Source organism: Rhea pennata, chromosome 11, assembly GCF_028389875.1.
Source record: "Rhea pennata isolate bPtePen1 chromosome 11, bPtePen1.pri, whole genome shotgun sequence".
Lineage (NCBI taxonomy): Eukaryota > Metazoa > Chordata > Aves > Rheiformes > Rheidae > Rhea > Rhea pennata.
The window spans coordinates 11,385,446-11,410,641 of record NC_084673.1 but is presented as its reverse complement, the minus strand read 5'-3'; the positions used below and the strand labels follow the sequence as shown (position 1 = coordinate 11,410,641).

At 38.1% G+C, this 25,196-nt stretch overlaps 1 protein-coding gene and 1 long non-coding RNA gene across 2 annotated transcripts; one reads left to right on the top strand and one right to left on the bottom strand.

Annotated features, from left to right (window-relative positions):
* Positions 1-1,904: 1,904 nt before the first annotated feature.
* Positions 1,905-8,535, top strand: LOC134145529 (uncharacterized). Its single transcript, XR_009959621.1, has 2 exons — positions 1,905-7,130; positions 7,428-8,535. It is a non-coding gene; the product is annotated as an uncharacterized LOC134145529 (long non-coding RNA).
* On the bottom strand, positions 4,088-23,725 carry POF1B (POF1B actin binding protein). Its single transcript, XM_062585102.1, has 14 exons — positions 23,270-23,725; positions 17,052-17,090; positions 15,753-15,854; positions 13,435-13,650; positions 11,750-11,880; positions 10,692-10,719; positions 9,529-9,603; positions 7,461-7,553; positions 6,312-6,425; positions 6,060-6,212; positions 5,839-5,949; positions 5,127-5,255; positions 4,779-4,852; positions 4,088-4,413 (listed from the first exon to the last, which is right to left on the bottom strand). Exons 1-14 carry the CDS (start codon positions 23,723-23,725, stop codon positions 4,167-4,169), a joined length of 1,968 nt encoding a protein of 655 aa, XP_062441086.1. The 3' UTR covers positions 4,088-4,166.
* Between the last annotated feature and the right edge of the window lie 1,471 nt (positions 23,726-25,196).

Below are 25,196 nucleotides of genomic sequence, written 5' to 3'. Positions count from 1 at the left end.
TTATTAGTATGTTTTTGCATTTCTCCAAGTATGGGAGACACTGAATCAGTGTGTTTTAAGCATAATGCTGCCACCTGTTCATGCAAGACAGTTCATTTGCCTGATCACGGCCTTTTTCATGCAATTACAATACCCAGCAATTGTGAATGTATTCAGAGCCTGCATCTGCCTGTCCTTTTAGGGCATTTACTGTTTGCAGTATGCTATTATACAGTCTTAGTCATAAAGAGTTAAAAGAAACAGTGGTTTAGTACTACTTGATAAAAATAGCTAGTAGATTTCATGTACAACCTCTGTAGTAGCAGAAGTGAGTGCTACTACAGTAAGAAAGTAAGTATGTATGTGAGAAGTAAGTGAGAAGTAAGTGAGAAGTAAGTAAGTATGTATGTCCATTAGTAACTGATGTTTCTACTCTTCACAGCTTCTCCTGAACTGTTTGCGTAATGTTTTCGGCCAGTCGGCTCAGCTGAGATCGCAGCAAAGACAAGAGTAGGTAAGTCAGTCAGTCAGCAGTTCCTTTCTCTCACCTTTATGCCAGATTAACTAACTGCACTAATCGCAATGATATTTTAACTATGCTATTAAAAAAGAAGTGATTGATTAATTTTTCACATACTTTTTCTTATGTATGTTTGGGCTACAGAAGTAGAAAAGTCACTAGACAGTGTAACTAACATTATTAGGCTGGAATATACTTAGAAAATAACCTGTGCTGTCAGTTGTGATACTTGCTGTGTGTATACACATGATGCTAATACAGGAATTAGGTCATTTTAGAATCTGTACTTCATAACTAAACTTCCGATTATTGTTTCAATGGAGAAAGCTACTCTTCACTCAACTGAGTATTTTTTATAAATGTTTGATTTTTTTTTCATCAATTCCGGTCGTCTTTGATAGAGCTAGATTAAGAGGTTGTATTTTAATGGTGCACGCTCTTACTTCATGTCTGAAACCGCAGGCTGATCTTAGACTGGATGTACTCGAACAAACAGCAGTAAAAGGAGCAGGTATTGTGTTTGTCTCTTTATGCCCATTACAGAGAGCATGATGCCATCTTTGTCTTCACAGCATCAAACTGACTGGAGGACTCAACTCAGACAAAATTAACTTGTAAAGATTCGCGTAGAGGCGTTGTAGTTGGCGTTCGCCAGGTATCAAACCACTAAAACAAACCCTGCTAACTGATCACATAGACATTAGATGTTCCCACTGCAGTTGCTCACAATCCAGAAAGTTACGCTTAACATTTATTTCGTAGTTACACATAGCCTACAGGGTTCTTTCACCATTAAACATTGTCTATGAGATACACTCTATGTGACTAGAAATACCAAAGCCTGTGGAAATACAGCAAAGCAAAAACCCTGTAATGCAGAGCTAGCACCTTTTGATTGCAGTTTTAATATTCCCCTATGAGTCTTCTCTTAGTACTTTACCCTCTCCCCCAAATGCACTATGTTTGTTAGTTATTACTACTTAATTATTCATACAAAATCAATTGAAACAACTTGTGTAGTCCTGCCTGGAGCAAAGATTGTAAATGAAAGGTTGTTCTGATGATAGTAAAATTTAGTCCAAGAGCTATTTTCATACTAAGAAGTTTTCCTATATAACAAATTATTGAAATCCTCAAGAACAGCCACTGTAAAATAAATAGTTATGGCTAGTTTGGGGGTTTATAAGAGGTTCAGCTGAAACATGTCCCAGTCATTTTATGCAACTATAGATAAGTTAGTTTGGTGTTTGCTAAGTGAATAACTAAGTTTGAGCTGAAGAAGTTGTTGTGGATATGGAGCAAGTTAAGTAATTTTCCTTAATGTTTTAGCTTCTTGTAGGCAAATCTACATTAAGTGTTTTCCAGTGAGGTGTCCTTTAGTGTTAAAGCTCCCCATGAAGGTTGTTTTGGGGTTTTGCTTCATCTTGGAATACAGAGCAGTAGATAAAATGAAAATCTTGTATGAATCTGTATTGAAACTAGCCAGTATGTACATAGTTTAATTAATTTGTATCATTCTCATCTACTCTGCATGAGTAGATAAGACAAAAGAACAGGACAGGAGTCCTCCAAAAGAGGTATCAGATTAGTTTCTCTTTTCTCTCTTAGAATGCTGCAAGACTGACAGAAGAAGTGAAGTTAGTCAAGTAGTGACTGTCAGAAAAAAATGAAGTTACAGAAGCATGGTAATATTGTTCTCTACTGAGAGAAAAGTGTAAAGGATAACATACAGTTGTTGTTATCAACAGATTATGAAGAACACAAGGGAACTCAATTCTTTATAATAAGGGCAAGACAGCATTTTCCGTAGTCTTTTTTCCTGTTTCCGTGTCCTTAACACATTCCCCACTTTCTTTCACTATCAGACAACCTTTTACTGATGCAAAATAGCAGAAAATAAGACAATTTTAGTCATTCGGTGTGAACTCCTTTAAGCAAATCTGGCTAAAGGCTTTCTTTCAATCCTGAAAGAAAAAAAGCAGTCTGTCAGAAGATATGCACATACTTACTTACCCTTTCTATGTATAAAACTGTTAGGTATATAGAGCATGCTTCATTTGAGACAGTATTTATTTCTCTAACATAATCTGATTTTCTAGTAAGTAAGTAAGGTGTCTTAAATGGCCAGGGAGCTTTTCCTCCATAACAAATGCCACCCATGTCAGTGCTATAGCAACCAGTACTATCAAGGTCAAAGTCAAATCATTAAACTGTAAACAGTTCTGTTTAGCAAGGGGCAGATGTCAGAACTGGCTTGATTCACTGTCTCCAGGAAACAGAAAAACAAGCTTTTTCATCAACCAAGAGCAGGAAGTTATTGTATACCTAAATAGTAAATATTACAAAATTTCTACCCTAGAAGTTAGAATTCTGTAATATAAATATAAGTAAGTAAGTCACAAAGAATGAAACCTCAAACTTCAGATGCACTGAAAATCAAGACATTTTGAATATCTATCACTTAGGCCTTTGAATATGCTAAGAAGTGAATCAGCACACTAATAGCTAGTGGAACAACTGAACCACTTTTTGTACTTTTAGTATGTAAGCCGTGCTATTCAGTTACATTTCAGTATTACTATTCATTAATGACAGCATACAAACACAGAATAAAACTACATGTGAAGCTTGGAGTAGAGGTGAAATTAGCATTTCTCAAACTGTTACCAACTTCATCTTGCATCAGAGTAATTTTGTTTCAGCTGAAACTTAACATACCAGCAGTTCTCATTTCCGGACCTTGCTCTATTCAAATGTCGAGTACACTTATCTTCTTCATCTTTATAATGAAAAGTATGACTAACTTTTCAAAGAGAGAGAGGTTTTGGCTGCTTTTTGCAGTAAGGGTTACTACCTTAACATTTCATTAGGTACAGCAATTCTCATCCAGTTGCATTGCCACTGATTGATTATAGAGATCAGTAATAAAACTCTGCTGTTTGCAGAAGCTCTTAATTTTAGTCCTACCTCACATATCCTTTTAGAACCTGCCAGCTGCTTTCCCCTTGGTCTGTTCAGCCTGCTCACAAAACTTTCTTTTCCTTGGTTGTGTCTCCCACAAAGCTACTGCTGCTCTCTCACATTCCTTTATTTGTGCTTCTCTTTCTTTGAGACTTCGTCCTTTGATGACTTCATCAAATTCCAGTATTTAGAACACGTTCCTGTAAACCAACTGAGTTCATCTTTCTCAAGCCTTTACCTTGTATTCAAACTTGACATTGCTTTGTGCCCTGTAACATAAACAGCTTCTGCAGTCCTGCTTTCTACTTTTACTCTAAATAACTTTATAAAAACGCACTGCTGCTCCGCACTTCCTGGATCAGGCACTGCTCTGTCTCAGTGAAGTTTCCATGGTGCTTAATATGTTTTAGTAATAATGCAGACTAATTAATATTTAGGATTCAGAGGCATGCTACCTACTTAAAACATTGCATCTGTAAACTCTCTGTCTGAGAGCAAAACACTGAAAAACATCCTAATTCCCTAATCTGTTTACACTGATGCCCAGATGACTGCCATGTGCATGATGGCAGAGGCTACTGTTTGTTAGAGCAACACCACATTTTTGTTAAGTGTAATTATGTGCCAGTGAAAAAATACCAAGTTGTTATTTTTGTATTCTACCTAACAATTATTGCTGTTTTGCAACAAATACAGCTCCTTGAGTTTAGTCACTTTTTGCTTTTTGCAGCCCAGTTAAATTAACTCCTGCTTTTTCTTGCAAGCCAACTTTGGCTAATGTTTTCTTTGAAATACTTAAAGATTTCTGAAATAGTATAGTTAATCTAAGTAAACTTACATGTTTCCATATTTCTCCAGTCCTCTCAATTACAATAGTGTGTGATTTATTGACTGGTGATGTAACCTTGTAGTCATCAGACAAGAGACCTAGAATTGGATACTGATTCCTGTACCTGCATTAAAAGAATTGAAATCCTGTAAAACATAACACTAAAATCTGCATACCTGTATCCAAATTACAGATTTTATAATTCTTCTAGTTTAGTTATCAATCCCCAAATATTTTTACTAGTAACTAAAAAAATGTCATTTAAATAGCACTTTGACATACTGGTTACTCTTCAATTGCTGTTACAACGCTTAGTGGGAATATCTGTACATATTCACCCTAGATGGGTCTTCCCAGCTTGACTTTTTCTCCTAAAAGCTGAGTAGATAACGTTAAGAAATTTGAAGGATGAAATGACTTAATTAATAGAAACTACACAATGGAAATCAAAAGAATGCATTTTTAAAGAAAAGTGAGTAACTACATTACTTCTTAATGATGGTGGCTGTTGTACCAGGGGACTGATTGCATGATAATCTCTCTTGCTTCAATCTGAAAAGGTCCTGAGAAAACAAAAAATAAACATTTAAATGAAATTATATTTGCTAATTCAGCAAAGTCACAACAAAATAATTGCAGAACCTCATCTCAAAGAACAGTCTGAAATATTCTGTCCTTCCAAGAAACTAGCAGGGAAACAGCATCATCAAATATTCAATTAAAAAAAAAAAATCCTATTCCTGATTCGGGATGGTGTTACTTCTTAGTAAAATGCCATCTTCATAGTAAGTTAACACTTAAACCTAACATTCCTAAAACAGAATTATGTTACTTTACCTCTTGTTGTTGCTTAATAAAAGCATCTTTCTCCTCCAGCATTGATGTCAGTTCATGCAACCTTATTTGCAAGTCACTGTTATTTCCTTCTCTTCTTGATATGTCTTGCTGGAATTGTGATAACTGAGACTAAAAATAGAAATATGATAAAGAAGAGTTAAGTAAGTGTTCTGTGTTCCTTGCAGGTGACCTTTAAGCATGCATCTATGACTGGATATACTTTTCCATTACACCAAACATGCTTGAATTAGTAGAATTTCAAAAACCTTGTTTTTGAACACATGCATTTACATAATATGTAATATATAGATATATGCAGATTTGCACAGACTAATCACTTTTAAATGAACAAAGGTTGAGCTGTACAGTGAATTCAGAGAGTACCAGTTGGACTCAACTCTTTCAGTATCTGTGATAATTCAACTAACAGATTCATAACTTGAGAAATTTAACACAACACTGAACAAACTGGTTTCCTGGATGATTAAATGTTAATACTAGGGATTTATCTTTATTTTCTAGATTTTTTTTTAATCACAGTTTTATGTTCTACACAAGGGTTTCAGAGTGATTATTAGTATCGTACAAAGTAATTGCAGAAATCTAAAGAGTATATTTGCTATATCTTTCCTCTTTCTTAATTAAAAAATAACCCATTTACCTGCAGTAATACACAGTGAGGAATACACCCATATCAGGTTAATCAACATACCCTAAGACTGCGGATCTCACGATCTTTATCCTCTCTCAAGTTGTTGATCATCTCTACGTAACGGCTAGAGAGTTCATCTGTGGTGGTCTGAAGCGTTGGATTAGAACAGGTCTATAGAGAATGAAATGGCTTTTATTTTTAAAAGATTTTTGCAAGCTTAATTGCTTTACAGTTGAATTTGTGAGCAACAGCTACTGTAAACAGTAAAATGAGCCTATTACCTGTAGTCTCAAGTTCTGGATCTCTTGCTCCAAGGCACGCTTGCAGTACTCCAGTTCTTTTAATTGGCAATCCTTTTCTCCCTCACTGAGCCGAAGAGAAAGGAGCTGTTCTTCCAGAGAGCGACATTTTGCAGTACTCTCTCTGAGTCCTTGCTGGAATATACCACACATTAATTACTCAAAATCCTCAAAGACTGAAATATGGAGTAGTTTTTGGTTGACTAACTACATTGAAAATGTTTCTAAAGTCACCTGCTGCTGACGATTATTTTCTCTCAAGGAAGTCAGCATAGTTTCATACTCTTTAACTTGTGAATCTTTAAAAGACAAATCCTTCTTAAGACAGACATTGTCGGTTTCTAATTTCTGTAAGACAAAAGTATTTTATTGTGAATAGCTGCAATTTTTCAGTAAACCTTTCCCCATGTTCAAAATTCAAAGTAATGAGTAATTAATAAGTGATGACTTAGAGAAAATTTTTAGTTTATTTGGGACTGCTTTGGGGGTTTTTTTACTGAGCTCAGAGCTGCTCATAACTGTAGTGTGTGTGGCTTCCTGTTGTGTGGTAAGCACTGTAATCTTGGATAGTGCTCCTTCAGCCTGTCCCAGAAAAGACTGACTTGTAGTTATTAAACAGAAATCAACAAAAATCCCAAGCAAAGACCGCTTCACTGCACAGACTACTTGTTTTACATTAATGATGTGAGGGGAAGCTAGCTAGCTAGCTCTCTCTCTCCCTCTCCCCTCCTCCCCCCCCAACACTGCATTTCAAAAGAGAATGTTGTGAAGTTTCCAGGCTGGCTAAGAAAAAGTTCTACCATGAGACAACTTCTGCTTTCAGAACAGCAGCTATCTACACTCTGTATCAGAGCTACAGAACTGCAGCTTCCAAGTTCTGATATTCCACTCTGGAGACTCGCTCGAGTCCTTAAAGGTACCAGCTGACAGCAACTCTTCTGTAAGTGGGGAATACAGCTTGCACATAGGAGTGAATGGAAGTGAGGTCTCCTGCTTCCTGGAACAGTGCTACTATATAAGCAGTTGGTCCATATTAGAACATTAAGTAATGAGGTAATTAAGTAAGTAGTAAAACATTAAGTAACGAAATAAAAACATTAAGTAAAAGTTTTAGAACTTTGAATTACCTCGTAAGTTCACTATTCAGGGTCTTTCCTGCCTTTGAAAATATGCGTTTGGTGGTTTTGGATTATACAAATTTAAAACTTGAAATCCACTGATGAAAGAAATCTTCTAACCTCATCCACTGTACAAGTCATGCAAGGCTATTAATAAATTAACAGTTCATATTAAAGCAACTAAAAGCCTGGACTTCAAAACTTCATCCTAATGGACTTTCTTCACTGACAGGTATCAACAAGGGAACTGAGAAGTGTGGCTTACCCCCAAATCATCCTGTAAATGGCAAAGCTCTTCACGTAAATTTTTAAAAGTGGAAAGCACAAGCCTCAATGATTTATCTGATGTCACTCGCATCTAGGAGGAAAAGAAACAAATAAAAAAGTATGTATTCTGATTTACTAGTGAGCTTTGTTTACAATAAGCAATGTGTAGGAGAAGAGAACTGCTATACAGCTGAAAACAACTTTTACTCCTAGAACTATTGCTCAAGTCATTGTAGAAACTGTGGACACTTTAAAGAAAGATTCATTTTCATGCAGTGTGTTCTGCAACTAGCACAACTTTTGAACTATTGTGCTTTCTAATACAGAACAGAACATTTTTAAAAAGAAAGGAACAGAAGAAAGGAGAACTGAATGGGTTAATATCTCACAATCAAGTTCAGAGCTCTATGTGTTATAGTAATGAAAAAAGGAACCACTCTACCTGAGAAGCCACAGAGGAATGGATTCATCATCTTTGAGAGCTGTTAAACCGAACTTTCAGCCCAAAGGCAAAGCATTAAATGAAAATAAAAATAAAAAACACTCAAACTACCGACTTTTTCCTTTAAAGGGAAAAAAGTTCCCAAGGATTAAAGGAGTCACCTAGATGAAAAAGAAAAGCAATAATGCTCAATAGACTAACCCTGTCTCCTTTTTTTTTTCTGTTAATACATTGTAGAGAGCTGTGTATTAATTCATATTAGAACACAAATTGTTGCATTTCATGGTAGTTTTCTAATATTTGAGAGAAAAAGTGCACAAAATAATCCCTCAAACTTTTGAGAAATCTAGAAAGGCTGGACATTCTAGTTAAAAGATTTATTTTTAAATACCTGGATCAAAATTAAATCTTTGTCCTGTTTTTCTTCCTCTAGTACTTGTCTTAACACCATGCAAGAAATATCTTAATAATTCAAACTGAAACAAGCTATTAGAATCTCTATCACTGATTAGCCCTTCTTACATTTGTCAACCGTAGTGGTGCTATTATGAGACAGAGGCTTCAAACGTAATGTTTCTAGTGTAACTAACTGATCTGTTTTATTGTAATTAAAATGAAACTTCAGTTTTGACTTACAGTTTTGTTGTCTTTTTTGTGAAATATGCTATTGAGATTACATTAAAAGAAGGAATTAAGTCAGAGTGGTTAAATTTAGAATGTAAAAATACAAGTCCCCCCCTCAGAAACTGCTTAGTGCTAGAGATGGCTAATCTCCGTAGGTGTTGTGTACTTTCATAGCAAACAAACAGCTACCTACAAAAACACTTTATATAGAAGGTCAGTATCTCCTCCCCTCCCCCCCCCCCCCAAAAAAAAAAAAACAAAAAAAACCCACCACATTACAGAGACTACAATAACGCTAGGAAGCAACAAAACCAAAACCAGCAACCAAACATTATCAGAACTTCCCATTCTCGCCTGGTTACCTTTCAGGCAAACCTATGTGGCAGTTGAACAAAACAAAAAGGAAAAAAAAAAAAAAAAAAAAAAAAAGGTTGTGATGGCTAGGTAGCTAAAAAAACAAGACAAGGAGAAAAACTGAAGTCATTTATAAACAGAACCAAAACAGAAATGGTTATATATTGTTACTGAATGTCATAAGCATGCACAGGCATGAGCAACATTGTTATACATGTTTAACCAGAATACTTACGGAAGATGAGACATAAATTATAAACATGAGATGTAGTTGGTAATTGATATCCAATTCAACATTCAATAACCTTTAACTTTTAAAGCAAATTCTTTTAATATACATAAAGCACAAACAAATAAAAACAGACTAGTATTTTCATATAATTATCTGTTAAAAAAAATGGTTTTCAGTGAAACTGCAAGAAAGCTCCAATAAAGCTGCGTTTAAAATACATAGTCTGTGAAAGCAACTGCCACATGTCACTTGAAGCCATTTGTATGATCCAAACATGTTACTTCATATTCTACTTATTCCATTTATTCTAATGTAAAGTATGTTATGTACAAATTCCCTGGTATGTGTAAGCCAGCTTCTACTGTTTGAACTTACTGTTCACCTACACACACCCCCTCTGCCCCATTCACATACCTGAAGGAGATAACGAATCTGTTGTTTTGTTGCCTCAGACAGTCCTTTGGGAATTAAATCTTCAACATCTTCAGTCTAAGCAAAGAAGGGTGTGGGGAGGAGTTACTTGTCTCTGACATCTTGATAAAGAACTATGCCTGCTAGATCATAATGCAGTTTCATTAACTACAAATCTTTACTATGAAAAACTTGTTTTGGACAGGGCAAAATGCAGTTAAAGTACATCAAAGGGTACCCACAAGATGTCCAAAGTCTTATATATGTGTGACATTAAAAAGAGATGAACTGATACGTCAAACATTTTCCTTAAATGAATATTCAAATCATTAAGTTTAACTTTTATTTTAAGAGCAGTATTCAAAATGATCCTCTCTCATAAACAGCAGTTAACACTAAAACAGTACTCCAAAAAGTTTATGATATGATCAAATCTCATATTTCTAAATAATTGACTGTCAAGAAACAAATGGTGACCAATGTGCTATAAGAGATACTGCTAGTGATTAAGTGGCATTGCATCATGTAATTTGATCCTGAACAAATATTTCTGCCATATACACAATGCCTTTAAAAATAATAAATTTGCTGATGATATGATATGGTGATGTAATGATATGGTATCATCAGATTCTCAAAAACGAATCCAGCATGGCTGGAGCTTTTTGTAAACGTAGAAAAGTGTTTTCTCAACTTAAGTTCCTCTTCTTTCTGTGAGGGGCAGTATTCTCCACTTCTCCTAATGCATGGCAGTACATGTTGCCGAACAACTTCTTTATTGGCAAGAAAGTGAAAGACCCTTTACAATAAATGCATACTGTAAAAATCTGTAACTATGCAAGAATACTTTACAATTAAATCATTATTAGCACAACAGGAAAAACTTTAAAAAATTGACCCTCGTAATGTACTGGAATAATATAAATAATTAAAGTTCACTTGTAACGTTTGCAAACATGCCTATCAGTAGGTTCCAGAATTTTAATGTTATTAACAAGCAGGAATCATTAACTAACACAGAGTGTCATCTTCATACTAAACAGACTAGACCACATCCTTCAGTTAAACTGGACTAGACTTAACTTAGTTCCAAACTGAAGATCCACGCAATTCTTACTAACATTAAATGTTACGAAACAGCTTATAAGAGCACGTCTGCTGCTTACCTGACTGGTAAGTTCAATGTCATGGTTCCTAGAAGACAAAATTCAAGGGACCAATTAACTGAATGCTTCTTGATAACTACGAATGCATGACCAGTCACAACCATAAAAAGATTATCTTTTAAATTACTAACAGAACTCTTTACATTCCTTCTAAAGTAACAGGCAAATACGAGGTGTTAAATATTAGTCCATATATAGAGACAGCTGAGCAGACTGGAATACTAACAGGAGTGTAGTTAGCACATTGCTTCCCTTAGACTATCTCTGTTTCTTTGGGTAGTTATCCCAATTACGTCAGGTTAACCCAACTACCCTGAGAACTGGCTTGGGTAATGGCGTTACCCAGACTGTGCTGCAGTATATTGACATGCCTGAATTTAACAGTGTCAAGGTTTTTCTTGATGTTCAAATTCTTTTTACATACTATGCCAATTTCTTTTTGGATCCCTTTGGCTTATTTCAGTGGAGTTAACAGCAAAAGAGAGTGGGTGAGAAGAGGGGGAAAGGAATGAAATAATGGTGACTGTGAGAAAAGGGTAAGAAGACCTGTAAAGACTCACAGATTACTGACTTTTGAGAGTGCGTTTCTTTTCAAAATCAAATAATTTATAGGCCCCTGCGGAAGACATACTTAACATCAATTTGCATGTAGACAGAGTGTCACGCTATGTGATGACCATCTTTTCATTCATGATATAACAAAATTAATGAAATGGCAACTTGAGTCATTTGGGTTGTTTCGTTCTTCAGGACCAGTAACAGAACTGTATCATTAAATATGTCAAACAGCATGCTGCAGGTGTATTTAAATTTGTTCTATCTACTGTTTTAACCAACAAATAATTTTGTATTGTGTATTAAACAATTTGAAAAAGCACTGAATTCAATTAATTCATTTAGCTTACAGCCTTGTTTATATCCGCAGGTACTCGGCAAGTTATATTACTATAAAATACACTTTGAATTCTATTTGTCTGAAAAGTTAGCATTGAGCTCTCACTGTGCATTCCTAGGATTTCTGGAATACTAAAATGAAAGCACACATAAAGTGACAATACCTCCCGCCTATCTTTTCCACATGCTGTAGTAAACAACTGTGCAAGTCATTGGTCTTGCGGTTCAGTTCAGCAAGCAGCTCACCAAAGTAGCGGCAATCCAGCTGGTCATTATTTTCCTGAGGGCAACTCACCTAACAGAAGATATATAAGAACATTATAGTTGAGTTCCCATCTTCAGGATGAAAACTGAACATCAAAATGCAGCATGAGTGATGGATTTGTCTGCTGTTATTAATCTGCAATCTATTTACACTATTCTTTTCCCAGGTTTTGAGTCTTATATGTCTTCTGTTTTTCAATGAGCTATACAGAAATAAATGACTTCCTTTACAGCAACAAGAAATAGGCAAAGTAGTATCTCCACCTATAGCAACATCATCATCATTATTCTAACATAGAGAGAATTAGCAAATCTTTCATTAATGAACATGCCTCCACACCTACAGTGGATAATCCTTGTTAGCAGCACCCAGATAAACTCAAGTGCAAGATTCCCCACTGCAAAAATCATGTTTTTACTACTATATTCTCACTGCTTTTCCTTATGTTTATGCATTGGAGTATATCTGATGGCTGAGTTGAGAAGTTCCTGGATTCCTTCCCAAGGACAATTTCAGAAGCATTTATAGAAAGCACTGGCATACAAGACCTCTTTCTTAAAGCCCAAAAAGATCTTAAAGTACCTCCAACTTAAGTTCAAATGTTTACGCATGCAAACAATAAAAGAATTAAACCTAGCCCAAACTGAGTTTACCTGAGTTACTTTACGGTAGAATCTGGCCATAGGAAATACGACGTAGGTCTAATACTAAGGTCACTAACATGTGTTTCTCTTGCCACCTGTATATTGAATAGATGCACAGGAAGGGACTTCCTGCACTTCGGCTCCCCCCCGATGGAAATAGCACACATGTATATGTATACACATATATGGCAACCCTTAGAAACTCCAGAAGGTGGAAACTGCTGTAAAATGAAGGGTGATGGAAGCTAGTTTTGTACTTCCAATGAATCTATGTCAAATACACCTACATCAAATTGAAATATACTTCAAATCCTCATTGATCAGTTTAGACAAAGAGCAATTCTGAGCTTATGCATGTCCATTTTATAAAGTAATTTAAACTTTTTTCCCAAACTAAGGTTATAATTCTTATATTATTCAGTCTTACGGTGTGAAAGGCACAAGCTTTAAATTAATGCTCAAAAATTAAATGGCTCTAAAGCTGTTAAGTGTAAAGTTACAGCTATCTAACAAATGTCTGTGCATCAGACATGAATTTTATATATTTTGCTCTTACCTTACTGTAAGCTATATGGTTAAAAGCAACAAAACTATTTAAAGTTCTTTGTTTTAAGCTAAAAATCACGTCCATCTAATTCCTTCGAAATCTATAAACCTGATTAGAGGGCATTAGAGGAGTACCCTTCCTAGGCAAAACACAAGCAGTTCTAAACAACATTTACAATCTCAGCATGCAAAGACAGTATTTGCAACAGATGAACAAACTTTGCTGTTTACTTACAGTGCATTTGTACTTAATTACTGTGCAATGATTTTGAGCAAAAAACTGTTGAGATCAGGGACGAATAATTTTATCCATTTGTAAAGTTTTATACTCTCCATTAAAAAAAAAAAAAAACACACACTGTGAATAGTAAAATATTCAGCAAGTGATTCTTACCGGCTCACATGTCTGGACTGTTACCCTCCTCACGGTATTTCCTCTGCAATCATCACTCACAGAGACTGGGATTATTTCGCAGGGGCTACCAGTCTGTGTTTGCTGGCACTGATGAGTGACCTGGGACTGTTCAGACTGCTGGCAAGGCTGGATAACATGACATTGATCTGATTGCTGGGGAATTTGATATTGGTGTGAAAATTGATACTGCTTCTCCTACAAACAAAAAGTATTCTTTTTAAGCCACCGAACACATCTTAATGAGATGAAAGCATAACATGAATACATAAATGAATAAAAGTTGTTTTTGCAGGGAAAAATAGGTGATGGTTTCAGATATTTTAATAATCCTAATAAATTGGGGTTTTTTTCCTATTTGAACATGAGTTTGCCTCATTCTTTCGTAGTTTAAGGTTGTAATTCACCAGCTCCTGAAATTCTAGTAGCTGGAAATAAAAGGTGCAGAAGATACCTTTTGTTTCTAATTTTACTTATGAGTTGTCTTTCATTATGTTGTTGTTCTTAACATATCCACTCAGGAAATGGGAACCTCCATTAAAACGTGTATATCCTGTTTCAATAAGTATCTTAGAGAGTGAAAAAAGAGCTAGTTGCTCTAGTTGAACTATTTACTGGGTTCTTATTACTTCAGTTAGAAAAACATTTAGTACAGATCAAGATACTGCTCCATAAATCCTTTCAGCGATTCCATTTTCAGAGTGTGCAATATATATGGGACATACGCATGTTGTTTTTACAATCCAAGAAAAATGCTATTTCCGAGGAAAAAAAAATCAAAGCCCCAAAACACAGAAACTAGCAACTAGTATAGCCTCCAGTCAAAACACTGAAGGTTACTGATTTCATCAGAATTGATAGTTTTTCAGTGTCACAGTCTTTACAAGTTTTTTCCCTCAAAAAATGTATTCTTTATATTCTGTGTAGAAATATATAAATGAAAGCACTGGAACAGGTTGCCCAGAGAGGTTGTGGAGTCTCCTTCTCTGGAGATACTATTCAAAACTTGCCTCGTGCAACCCTGTCTAACATGCTCTAGGTGACCCTGCTTGAGCAGGGGGCTTGGACTAGATCATCTCCAGAGGTCCCTTCCAAACTTACCCATTCTGTGATTCTGTGAAAATTCTAGGCTTTAGGTAGTTTTGACTTGAATTTAAAATGCAGTTATATTAAAAAGGTTGAATCAACATCTCATTCTGCACCAAAGTCAGAGGGACAGAGAGTACATCCATATTAGCAAGTGGCACAGGAAGAGGACCCAGTGTCCAAAATATTCTACATATTTTAGGAGGTTTTATTTCACAGTAGCTAAAGTTTGGTCTCAAAGGACTGAACACCCATTAACAGTTCAGGTGCACTGGATGGACTCCTGTGAGATATCGTTAGTTTGCATGATCCATGACCACTGTGCAAAGTAAACCAAAAAGCAGTAGGTAGTCAGTGACAGGGAAATTATATTCAAAACTGCACTCATGATTTGACTTAAAATGCTAATATAAATGCACCGTGGGTAACAAAAAAATCAAAACCAGAAATAGGGTTTCCAGGCCTGGATTCCACACTGGGTTTTTATTATTTTCTTCTTAGACTATCAGTAGAAAAAATGAAAAGAGTATTATTCACAATTACCTCAAATTTTCTCCCTTTTCACTTTTGAGAACAGATGTCACATGTATTTCATCTATTCTTTACAGTAGAAAACAAAAATCCAGAACTGCACAAAAACTTCATTTTAAAAATGAAGCAACAAAAAAAAGAGATTAGATACATCAGTCTGAAATATGCTTCATTTCAAAAACTTGAAAATAACAGTATTTCAGAATAATAAAAAAGGGGATAAAAACTGACAATTTTCCTATTGACTAAACACCAAATCTGAGACAAAATTTCAAAAGGCTTTACCAAAAAATAGTTTCTCAAGAAAGAGTGAAAGTCAAAGCTAAAAGTTAGTCTTTACACTCCAATTTTTATAAAACTTTATATAGGTTATTCTGTTGTGAAGCTACTGCAAGAAATTAATACTCTGTCAATATTCACATGAAGAGTTCTATGACTATGTTCAAACTGAGAGCTTCAGAGATTCAATAGCAGCTTTCTTCACTAGCTTGAAATAAGAAAGTCTTAAGAAAAGAATTCTGCTGTTCTCATGCACAGAAATTGTTTCATTTACTTTGAGAATGTTTCTTATACCTGGACAACACAATTCTCAGGAAAAAAAAAACAGTTCCCAAAAGAAACAGAACTTTTCTACTACTGTTTCAATTTTCTTTTGCAATAAATAACATACAGAAATAACTTACCTGGTGAGGATTTAATAGCTCATATTTTCTTATTGTTTTTTCATAGATGACATTATTTCCAGGATAGAAATTCCCTCCTCTAAAAAATGGGGATAATGGCTCCTGTAAAACACATTAATAAAAAACATTCATATATGTTGTCAAACAGCCAATTCAGTTAGTGGCATTTTGACTAAAAATGATTGGAGCTTTCCTGTAGTTTGAAGACACATGCACTTAAAATTCTATAAAGTAAATATCTTCTATTTTCACAGTTCTTTGAGATACACTGTTCCAATATGCATATTTGAGTGGGTGTAAGTTTCAGTCTTGAACTCAGATTTTTATGCACGTACATACTGCATCTCAACTACACACCATGGGGAAAAAACAATAAATTACACTGTTTTTTCTCACAGAATCCTGCCGGACTCTGAAAAAAATGATCAGGCTACATAATATAAGGTGGACAGTATGTCATGGTAACTAGAGTTCATCAAGCTGTGAAACTTTCTCATTGTAGTCATTCACCCACGTAGCACTGAGAGACCAGCAGCCAATTCAGGCAGGTGATAACTATTACAAATTTCAGGCAGTCATGCAGAGCTGAGAGAGATCAGCAGTTAAAGCACTGTTTTGCCAGATATATGCTATCTGATCTGCTGCCTTCTGAAACCGCTTAGTGTCTCATAAACGCGAAGGTGAGAGCTCCAGTAGGTTTCTCATATAGCTGCATTTTTGAGCAGCGCTGTTCCCTGAGGTCAGGTTGAGTGTGTGCTGGTTGTCATGGAAGACCGCCCAGTAGACTTCTTACAGCTTCTTTCTGGAAAATAATTTTAAGCATTCTACTTGATGACTTTTACCCAGCATATATACCTCTAATTCCACCAAGAAGTCTATTACAAAAGAATTAATCAAAAGGCAAGAGAGTTTCCAAACAGCTTTTTAAAAATTGTTTTAAAATTCCTCTGTCACACTACAGATTTTTCTATCAGTCAGCTCCACTTGGAAACAAAGCAACTGTGCTTCTATCTAGACAATAGTTGAAATAAATTGGGTAGAAACAGTTAAAAATTCATCTCTTCACCAATTATATTGAAGTATATTAATACAGACCTAACTACTAAGAGCTGAGAAGCCTAATTGTGTGATGATTCCATAGTATTTTTAATTCCTAGTAATTTAATCTCAGAATCAGAGTTACGGCCATGTGAGTTAAAAATACTTAGCAGCCCATGGTGGTGGTAACTGAGCACTTTACAGAATCAAGATAATTACAAAAGAAAGACTTGCACAAACAGAACTAAATTGTTTTCCTACCTGTTCAGGATTCTCTATAATAATCCTCCGAACAGTGCCCTGCAAGGAAGAAAACAAGTAAAGATTCAGTGATTATTGCAGTCTGAGCTCCAAAACCTTTTTATGCTCATACCTCAGATTATACAGATTCTCAAATTCATCTGAATCAACTATAACCATATTGAGAACCATTAGCTTGTATCACCTAGAAATGTTTTCAAACCATATATAGCCTTTCCAATCAAAAGGAAATAAATCCCACACAATCTGGACGTACAGAATCTGGATTCTCAGCTTTAAGAGTGTTTTTTTTTTCTGTTACCTGTCTGCAGGTCTGAGGGAATTAGTCTTTACTTTTCCTAAGTGTCAGAAGAATAGAATACAAATTAGAGTGAACACACTGGACTAGTTCTTCAACGATGGCAAGTCCCTATACCACAGAACACTGTCTTTTACTTATAGTTGTTTATGTTACATAGTAAAGCCAGCTAGTGCAAACTGCTGTACTTTTAAGATACAGTTTGTTCCAGTCTGTAGTGCTTTTTTTTTTTTTTTTTTTTTTTGAGAGAGAGAGATTAAAAGACAAGAAAATCTGGAGAATGAAAAGAAAGGTATGCAGAAACTGCCAAACAAGCCAAATCAGACCACTATTCAGTGTACTAAACAGCAGCAATTATTTCAAAAAGTGGTCAGATATGCCACAACTGACGCGAATTAAGAAGATGCCTACAGGGAACATTTGCTAGTTCTTAAACGACAACAAATACACGTTTTTAGATTACAGAAATTCACAAATGATGTTACTTTTATTCATTTTCAAAAACAAATGTTTCTTTCTTTTTTCCTTCTAGTACTGTCTACAAGCACCTTTCATTTTGTGGATAAACAACGATTTATATGTGCTACTTGAAATCTCCATGTCCAGTTCTTTATCCAAATAAGCCAAATTCCTGTTGAATCTCATCTAAGGATTGAGCAATTTGTTAGTTAACTGTAAAGCATACTATGTATTCCTCCTCCTCCTCACAGCACAACCCTTCAATTTTATTAACCAGTTCTTCTCATAGCTCGTTGGCAGTGCTTGGAAATTTGTATTGCTGATAAAAAGTCCTGGAAACATTCTTAACAGGATAGAACTCCAAAGTTGGTCAAATTCCCAGTTTGGAACTGTTGCATAAGTTTAGAAAGCCTGAAGCAGTTTTCCAAACCTCCCAAGAGTGAATCATAACAGCACCAAGAAAAGAAATCAAAGTAGGGAAGGGAAAAAAAAAAGTGTTTTAGCATCTATCATGGTAATTAAGAAATCTCAGTTTTAACTGCCATGGAAAATAACTAATTATTCCTCCTCTACACACTCCATTTACTCAAGTTAGATCCTTTAAGAGGATCTAATCAAGAGAGCAATCCCACAGAAGGCAGCAGAACTTTCTATATCAGGACATAACTCTGTAAAGAGACAGTATTTAGGTCTACTTTAAGTCTACTTAGGCCTAAATTCTAGATAACTCTGACACATAAAAAATCTGAACTAAAAGCTATTTTAAAATGAATGCACATTGATATTTTCTTCACATAAGTTACACAGCAGGCATCTCTCTGACTCAGAATATTTCCTTAGATCTATGCAAGAGAATTCAGAATTTCTGTGTAGTGCCTAGCACAAGGGAGCCTTTGCCCAGGACTGCAGTACTCAAGTGCTATGATAATACAAGTAATACGAAAGAGAAAGATTTTTATTCAGATGTGAATACTGTTGTACGCAATATACACAAGATTCAAAGATAAATTTTCAATTTACTGAAAAGTTGTACAAACTTGCCTGAACTGAATTTCACTGCCACAGGGCCTTGAAATATGTAACTCATTCTATCAGTTAGAGAGAACAAATTGTAAAATTCATTTAGCTAGGTACCTATGTATTCTCAGAAATATTTAGAACTGAGATAACCACAGAATTTTAACTTGAAATACACTATTGTATAATATTCAAAACGGCTTAAATCCTATGCAGGATAATATAAAGAGCCTAAGAATATTTTGTTCGGAGAAAATTATGTTTAAGATGCACAAGAACTACCTTTTTCCAAGTGACTTTGATGCAGATTTCCATTGCTTCAGTACAAACACAGCCATCCTCCCCATACCAGCCAAACAGGTCAAACTTGCACAGGCTTGGGAGATAATTGAGAGACCAGAAATCCTGTAACCTTAAGCCTGCCTCAACTACCCCAAAACAGTTCCTTGCTTTGCGCATCTAGCGAACATGTCTTTTCAAGGCCTCCACAGCCAACAGCTACTTCCTTGGCAGCATAAGCAGTAGTACACCAGAACGGGATACAACCTCAAGTATTACAGATTTTTCCATCGTTCCCAAGGGAGAGACGATGTATGCCATCTCTTAAGGCTCTCCTCTTTTAATAGTTTCTTACAATGCTTTGGAGAAGGAACATTTTTTTTTTTAACTGCAAGAAGGAAGTGATGGAGGCAGTCCAAAACTGCCGTGGATTTCATTGGCATGACTGGGTTTGGGATTTACACCGGCGCAACTAGAAATAGCAGTTAGAGGTCCCAGGCCACTACATTTATAGGGATGAAAAGATCACGTGCTGATGCTTTCACAATGATTTCTGCTTGTTTTTAAGAAACAACAAGTTCTCCTCAAGGGTAAAATTTTAAAATAACTATCTATTCAGTTATTGCCTGGAAATTTTAGGAAAAGTAATCAAAACAAAAACTTTTATTTCAATAATTTTCCCTTAGTTTCCAGCAAACTGATAAGTGAGAATCTGGTTTATGTAAGTCAAAAGCTTACATGCATAAAACATTGTCTGGTTAATTATAAGCAATTCAGTCATCTAACGAGAATTTATGAATTACATTTGGAAGCTGGAAAAAAAAAAGCAGGCTGTATTTGGAGGCTGTTTCAAATAATACAAGCAAATTTCACCAACTGGTTAATGATTTGGTTATTGTTACACCAGATTCAAAATGGCAGTTGAGAGCACTCAGTACTTCACTGACTCAGGACGTGAAAGAAAACTTACAAAAATTCTCACATGAATAACTACCTCATACCAAGGATTTCAAGATTTTGCCTTCCACACTGATGACAGACATTTTGTGTGTGTTAATTCATGTATTATTATTATTTTTTTTTATTACCATGGTTAGAATATTAATACCTATAGGCCATACTGCAAGAGAAATTTATTCTATACAAGCAATGAAACAAAGCTTTGGGTGTCATCTCTTTCAGAATTTTTTTCCATTTAGTTCAAATGGAGAAGAGTAAAATTTGCCTTGAGTTTGCTATTTCATGAAGCCACTGGAATTACTCCAGATGAAGCCTGCCATGTCTGGGAGCACCATTATTTGGTTAGACAGAGAAAACAAAGAAAACTGAATCCTGAACACATTGTGACCATAAAAATACAATCACGCATACTATAGGCACATGCCATTTCCAAATTTTTCTTCCTTCTAGTCTATTAACAATATATATAAACACAATGGAAGACATCAGCCACATGAGTAAACAGCACAACAGCGCATCAGCAACAATGTAGATGTTCATTATCATTATGCTGCTAAAGCTTTGCAAAAGAAAATGAAATATTGCTCAAAGAAAGCTCCTTGGTTTATCAACAGTAGAAACCTTAAAGCACAGTATGAACCTACCATTAATTACATACTCTAACATTAAGCCTAAATGTCTATGCGAGTTAAATACTGTTACATTATTCAGTTTATGCAGCTATAAATGATCTGCAGAAAGGGCAAGAGAATCAAAAAGCGCAATACGCAATCCTTTGGAAAGCTTGATATGAAGTAATCGATGACTGCTCTCCAGCAGAATCACTGCTCTTCAACTGTTCTTCCCAGTGCTTCTTTCTGCCTACTTCCATTCAGCATGAAGTAGTCACTTCTGTCTACTCTCTGCTGACCTCCCTTATTTGTTACCACTTTTGTCTTGAATAACTGCTAATTAATCTTTATTAAGTACCTTCCTGCTCCACCACAAAAATTACAACCTACACAAAGCCTGATTTGGACTACACCCTATTTTGTTTTTAAAGTCTAATCCAGCAAAACACTTCAGCAAGAAACTATTTTTCATCAGCAGGACTTCATGGACTCAGTGACTAAACAGACACTGAAAATTAAATCTATTTAGTAGGGCAGAGACAGCATAAGAGACTATAATCACATTGTTCATTTAACATCCGAGTAAAGGAAGCTCGGGACTGCAGTATTTATTCTAATTAATATTTAATTAACTGAATGGAATTCAGACTACCATCTAGCCCAGTAATATCATTTATCTGGGAGGTGAGACCAGTGTTTATGCTCCGACTCCACACCTTGTGAAAGATGGATCATACACGTGACAGAGCAGGGATGAGAGTCTGTCATACTCAAAATCATACAAAGCTGTTAGTGAAATGCCTTGCTTTCCAGAATTTACAAAAGCCATCCCGTAAAAGGCAGCCGTGTAGTATAGAAGTGTGGCTTTAAGAAACAATCCAACTTCCTGTTTGTCTTAATCCCTGTTCTTTTTCATGGGTAAATATTTTTATATCACAGGAAAGAAAGTTAACTAAGAGTAGAAGTTTAAACAAATATACGTTCCCATATTGGACAGGACATTCCAATCTTGCTTCTACTGATGTTAACAACAGTCTGTGTAAGAGAAAAACCCGATACACAAATTCTAAACTCCTCTTCCGTTTTTATAGACAAAACTATTCTTAGGTTATTGATTTCTGGTTTTCTGTTCCTAAGATTTAGCTAAGATATTAACTATTTATGTTAAAACTGTTAAATACCATCAATACCATCAAACTCTTCCCTGTAAACACAAACAGTAACAAACCTGCTGAACTACATCACAAACTTTTAAATCAATGCTAAGTGAAGATTCTCTAATACTTCTGTACCTGCTTAGTTTCGTGCATGTTATTAGTTAGCATGGTTGATTCACAGAGAACTACTAAACAGACACACCTTTACATTATGTTTAATAGCATCTTCACATTTAGTAACACCAGGCAGGAAAAGTGTTTTTGCATACATCATGTTAATGGCAATGGGAGTGAAACAGAAACTGCAGAAGCAGAAGTGCAAGGTTTAGAATGAGATTATTTCACAGTCCTGTTGACAGAATGGGCAAAATGTTGCAGTAGATAGGATATTTACGGGTTTAAGTTAAAAAACGTAAATTTAGAGTCACCAAGAAAAAAGGAAACAAATATGGACTTGATTTATCCATTCAAAACAAAAAGAGGGATTTAAATAAAAAAATCATTTTAAGAGCTGTAGATTAAAACAAGTTATTGTGATATAAAGCTCTTCACTCACGAATAAAACGGTATTTATTTAATTACTACCCTTGGTGAAAGATAGGATCTTTCATGCTCTCGTCTTTCACAGGTTCCGAATGTAACTGCCACAGTACAACACGCGCTATCAGGACGGGGGAAGGTAAGCCCAAGGATCACCTCGGCGACGACACCCGAGTCACTAGCAGCTTTCCGGAGGCTCACCCATCTCCCTCCCTCGAACAACCCCCCCCTCGCCACGAGCGACCCGCTCACCGCTGGCAATGAGCGACTGACGCGCACTGTGCGCCCTGTCACACGCGGAGCCGCCGCACGGGCTTCACGGCGCTCGGCGCCCCCTGGGCCGGGCCGCGGCGCAGCCCCCTCACGGCACGCGGGAACGGCCGTTAGGGGCCGCCCCGCCTCGCCCCGCGCCGCCCGCCGGCCGTTGGCGGCGGCCTCGCGAGCTTCCAGAGGGGCGCGTGCAGCGCCGCGCCGCGCGTCCCTGAGGGGCCGTAGCTGCACCGACGTTTGCCCCCATCAGCAAATCGGAAGTCGGAGTATTTTCGCTTTGACGTTTGTAAAGGAAAACAACCTGCCACACGCAGCTCTCGCTCGTGGCCAGGCCGGGCCCACGGCCGGCACGCAGACAGCACAGCGCCCGGCCCCGCTTCCGCCGACGGGGGGGTCCGGCGCGGATCCTCCCTTCTGTGGGGCCACATCCCCTGGCGGCGCGGCGGAGCCCCCGGCCGGCACGAGTACCCGTGACTCGCGGTCCGGCGCCGCCTTTGCACCGGCGCCGGGCGAGCCGCGGCGGCGGGAAGAGCGGGGCAGAGGGGACGCGAGCGAGGCCGGGAACGGCGCCGCGGGGCACGGGACGAGGCGGGTAGGAGGGCGAGGCGCGGCGGCGCCGCTCCCTACCTGTTGCGGCGGGTCGCAGCCGGCGATGACCTGCTGGTAGCCGTGCGAGCTCTCCAGCGGCGAGCCCGCGCGGGAGGAGCAGGAGGTGCTCACCCGCCGGCACCCGGGGCCGTAGGTCCTCACCCGGTCGTACGCCACATTGCTTTCCTGGTGCTGGTGGGACGCCGGCTCGCGGCACGGCAGGGGCTGGGGCAGCGGCTCCGCGCACGGCGGCGGTTCGCGGCACGGCAGGGGCTGCGGCCGCGGCAGCGGCTCCGCGCACGGCGGCGGCTCGGGGCACGGCGGCGGCTCCGGGCACGGCAGGGGCCGCGGCAGCGGCTCGGGGCAGCAGGCGGGCCGCCGGCTGGCGGGGAGCGTGCTGTAGTGCTGCTGGCGCCGGTAGTAGTGGTGCTGCTGCTGCTGCTGCAGGTGCGGGGGCAGCGCGACGGGCTGCAGCTGCTGCTGCATCCCGTACATGCCGGCTGCGGGGAGCCCCCCGCGCGGCCGGACTGCGGCTCCCGGGGGAGCGGGGCAGCAAGTGCAGAGAGGCGCCGGGGCAGGGCGGTGATTAGTACCTGCGAGGGAGCCGCGCCTAGGGCGGGACACACCTGCGCGTGCAGAGCCCCGCGGCCGCCTCCCCCGCTGCGGGCAGGGGGCCAGCGGGCAGCAGGGCGGCGGAGCGCGGCCGGCGCGCCGCTGCCAGGCGGCCGGGCCGGGAGCGGGGCCGGCCGGGGCCGCCGCCCGCGCGAGGGGGCGCGACGGGACAAGATGGCGGCGGCCCCCGGCGCGGGGCGTCGCCGTGTCCTTCGCGAACGCTGCGCTCCTAAAGCTGCCTCAGAGGGGTCCTCGCCGATGGGCTTCAACCCAGTCGCTTACGTGTGAAGAACTAAGCTGCTTATCCAGAATGTCCCTCTGCAGAGAAGAGCATGAACTCCCGTTGGTTTCCCGCTTTGGGTTCCTCTTGCGTTTCACATCACCCAAGCCCCCAGTGAAAATACAGCTTTTCTTCTAAAAGCTAATGGAGTAATGGCATAATTATAAAATCTTGTATAATAAATATTACCCTTTTTGATTTTTTGATTTTTTTTTCCCCTACATGCTTACTAATTGTTTTCAGGTCACACAGTAGGACTCAGAAAGTGATACAAATTAATGCTTAATATTAATATGTAGCGTCTATTTGGAAGGGAGACCGATTATTTTGCAGCTAAGTTATTTGATATTTGCATTCCTTACACTATGAAATCCAACTATAAAAGCATCTGATTCATACTGAATTTTTTTTAAGCTCTATTTACAACCACTAGTAGAAGGCAAAAGTTAAAAAAAAATACAGCAGGCCTCTGTAGCGTGGGAAATTAATCATAATGTTCCCAAGATGTCACCAGAACAAAAAATAGGCCCTATAGTACCATGTAATGACAAAAGATCTTGCACATAATAGAACAATAGTGGCTATTTTGGTTATTCTACATGGCATTCCACTGGCCATTCACTGAAAGCCTTGTCTCAGAAATTAGGAAGTTCTCACATAAAATTTGCTCTGTGGGTATCAGCAATGGGTTGGGAAGGTAAGAATTTTAGGATGAAGTCCTGCCACAGTTCAGTATTTAAGTTACCATGATATCTTGGGACATACTCAAACATACGAGCTTCACTTTTCATTTATGCATTAAACCCACACAGACACATGTACTGTACACGTAGAGTACATGTACATGTACTCTAAAAAGCATTTAGAGTAAGTTCTCTCTCACTGGCTTCAATGGAACTATTATGCATAGGAAAATGGTGGTCATGCACATAAAGGGAAATACACCTGTCTTCCCTTGAAAGCTCGTTCTTGCTTCAGAAGCATTGAAAAGCTAATCAATTGCTTCATACAAAACAATTACAAAAAAACCCACTTCTTGAGGGGCAACAGAATCTGGTTGCAACAACCCAATCT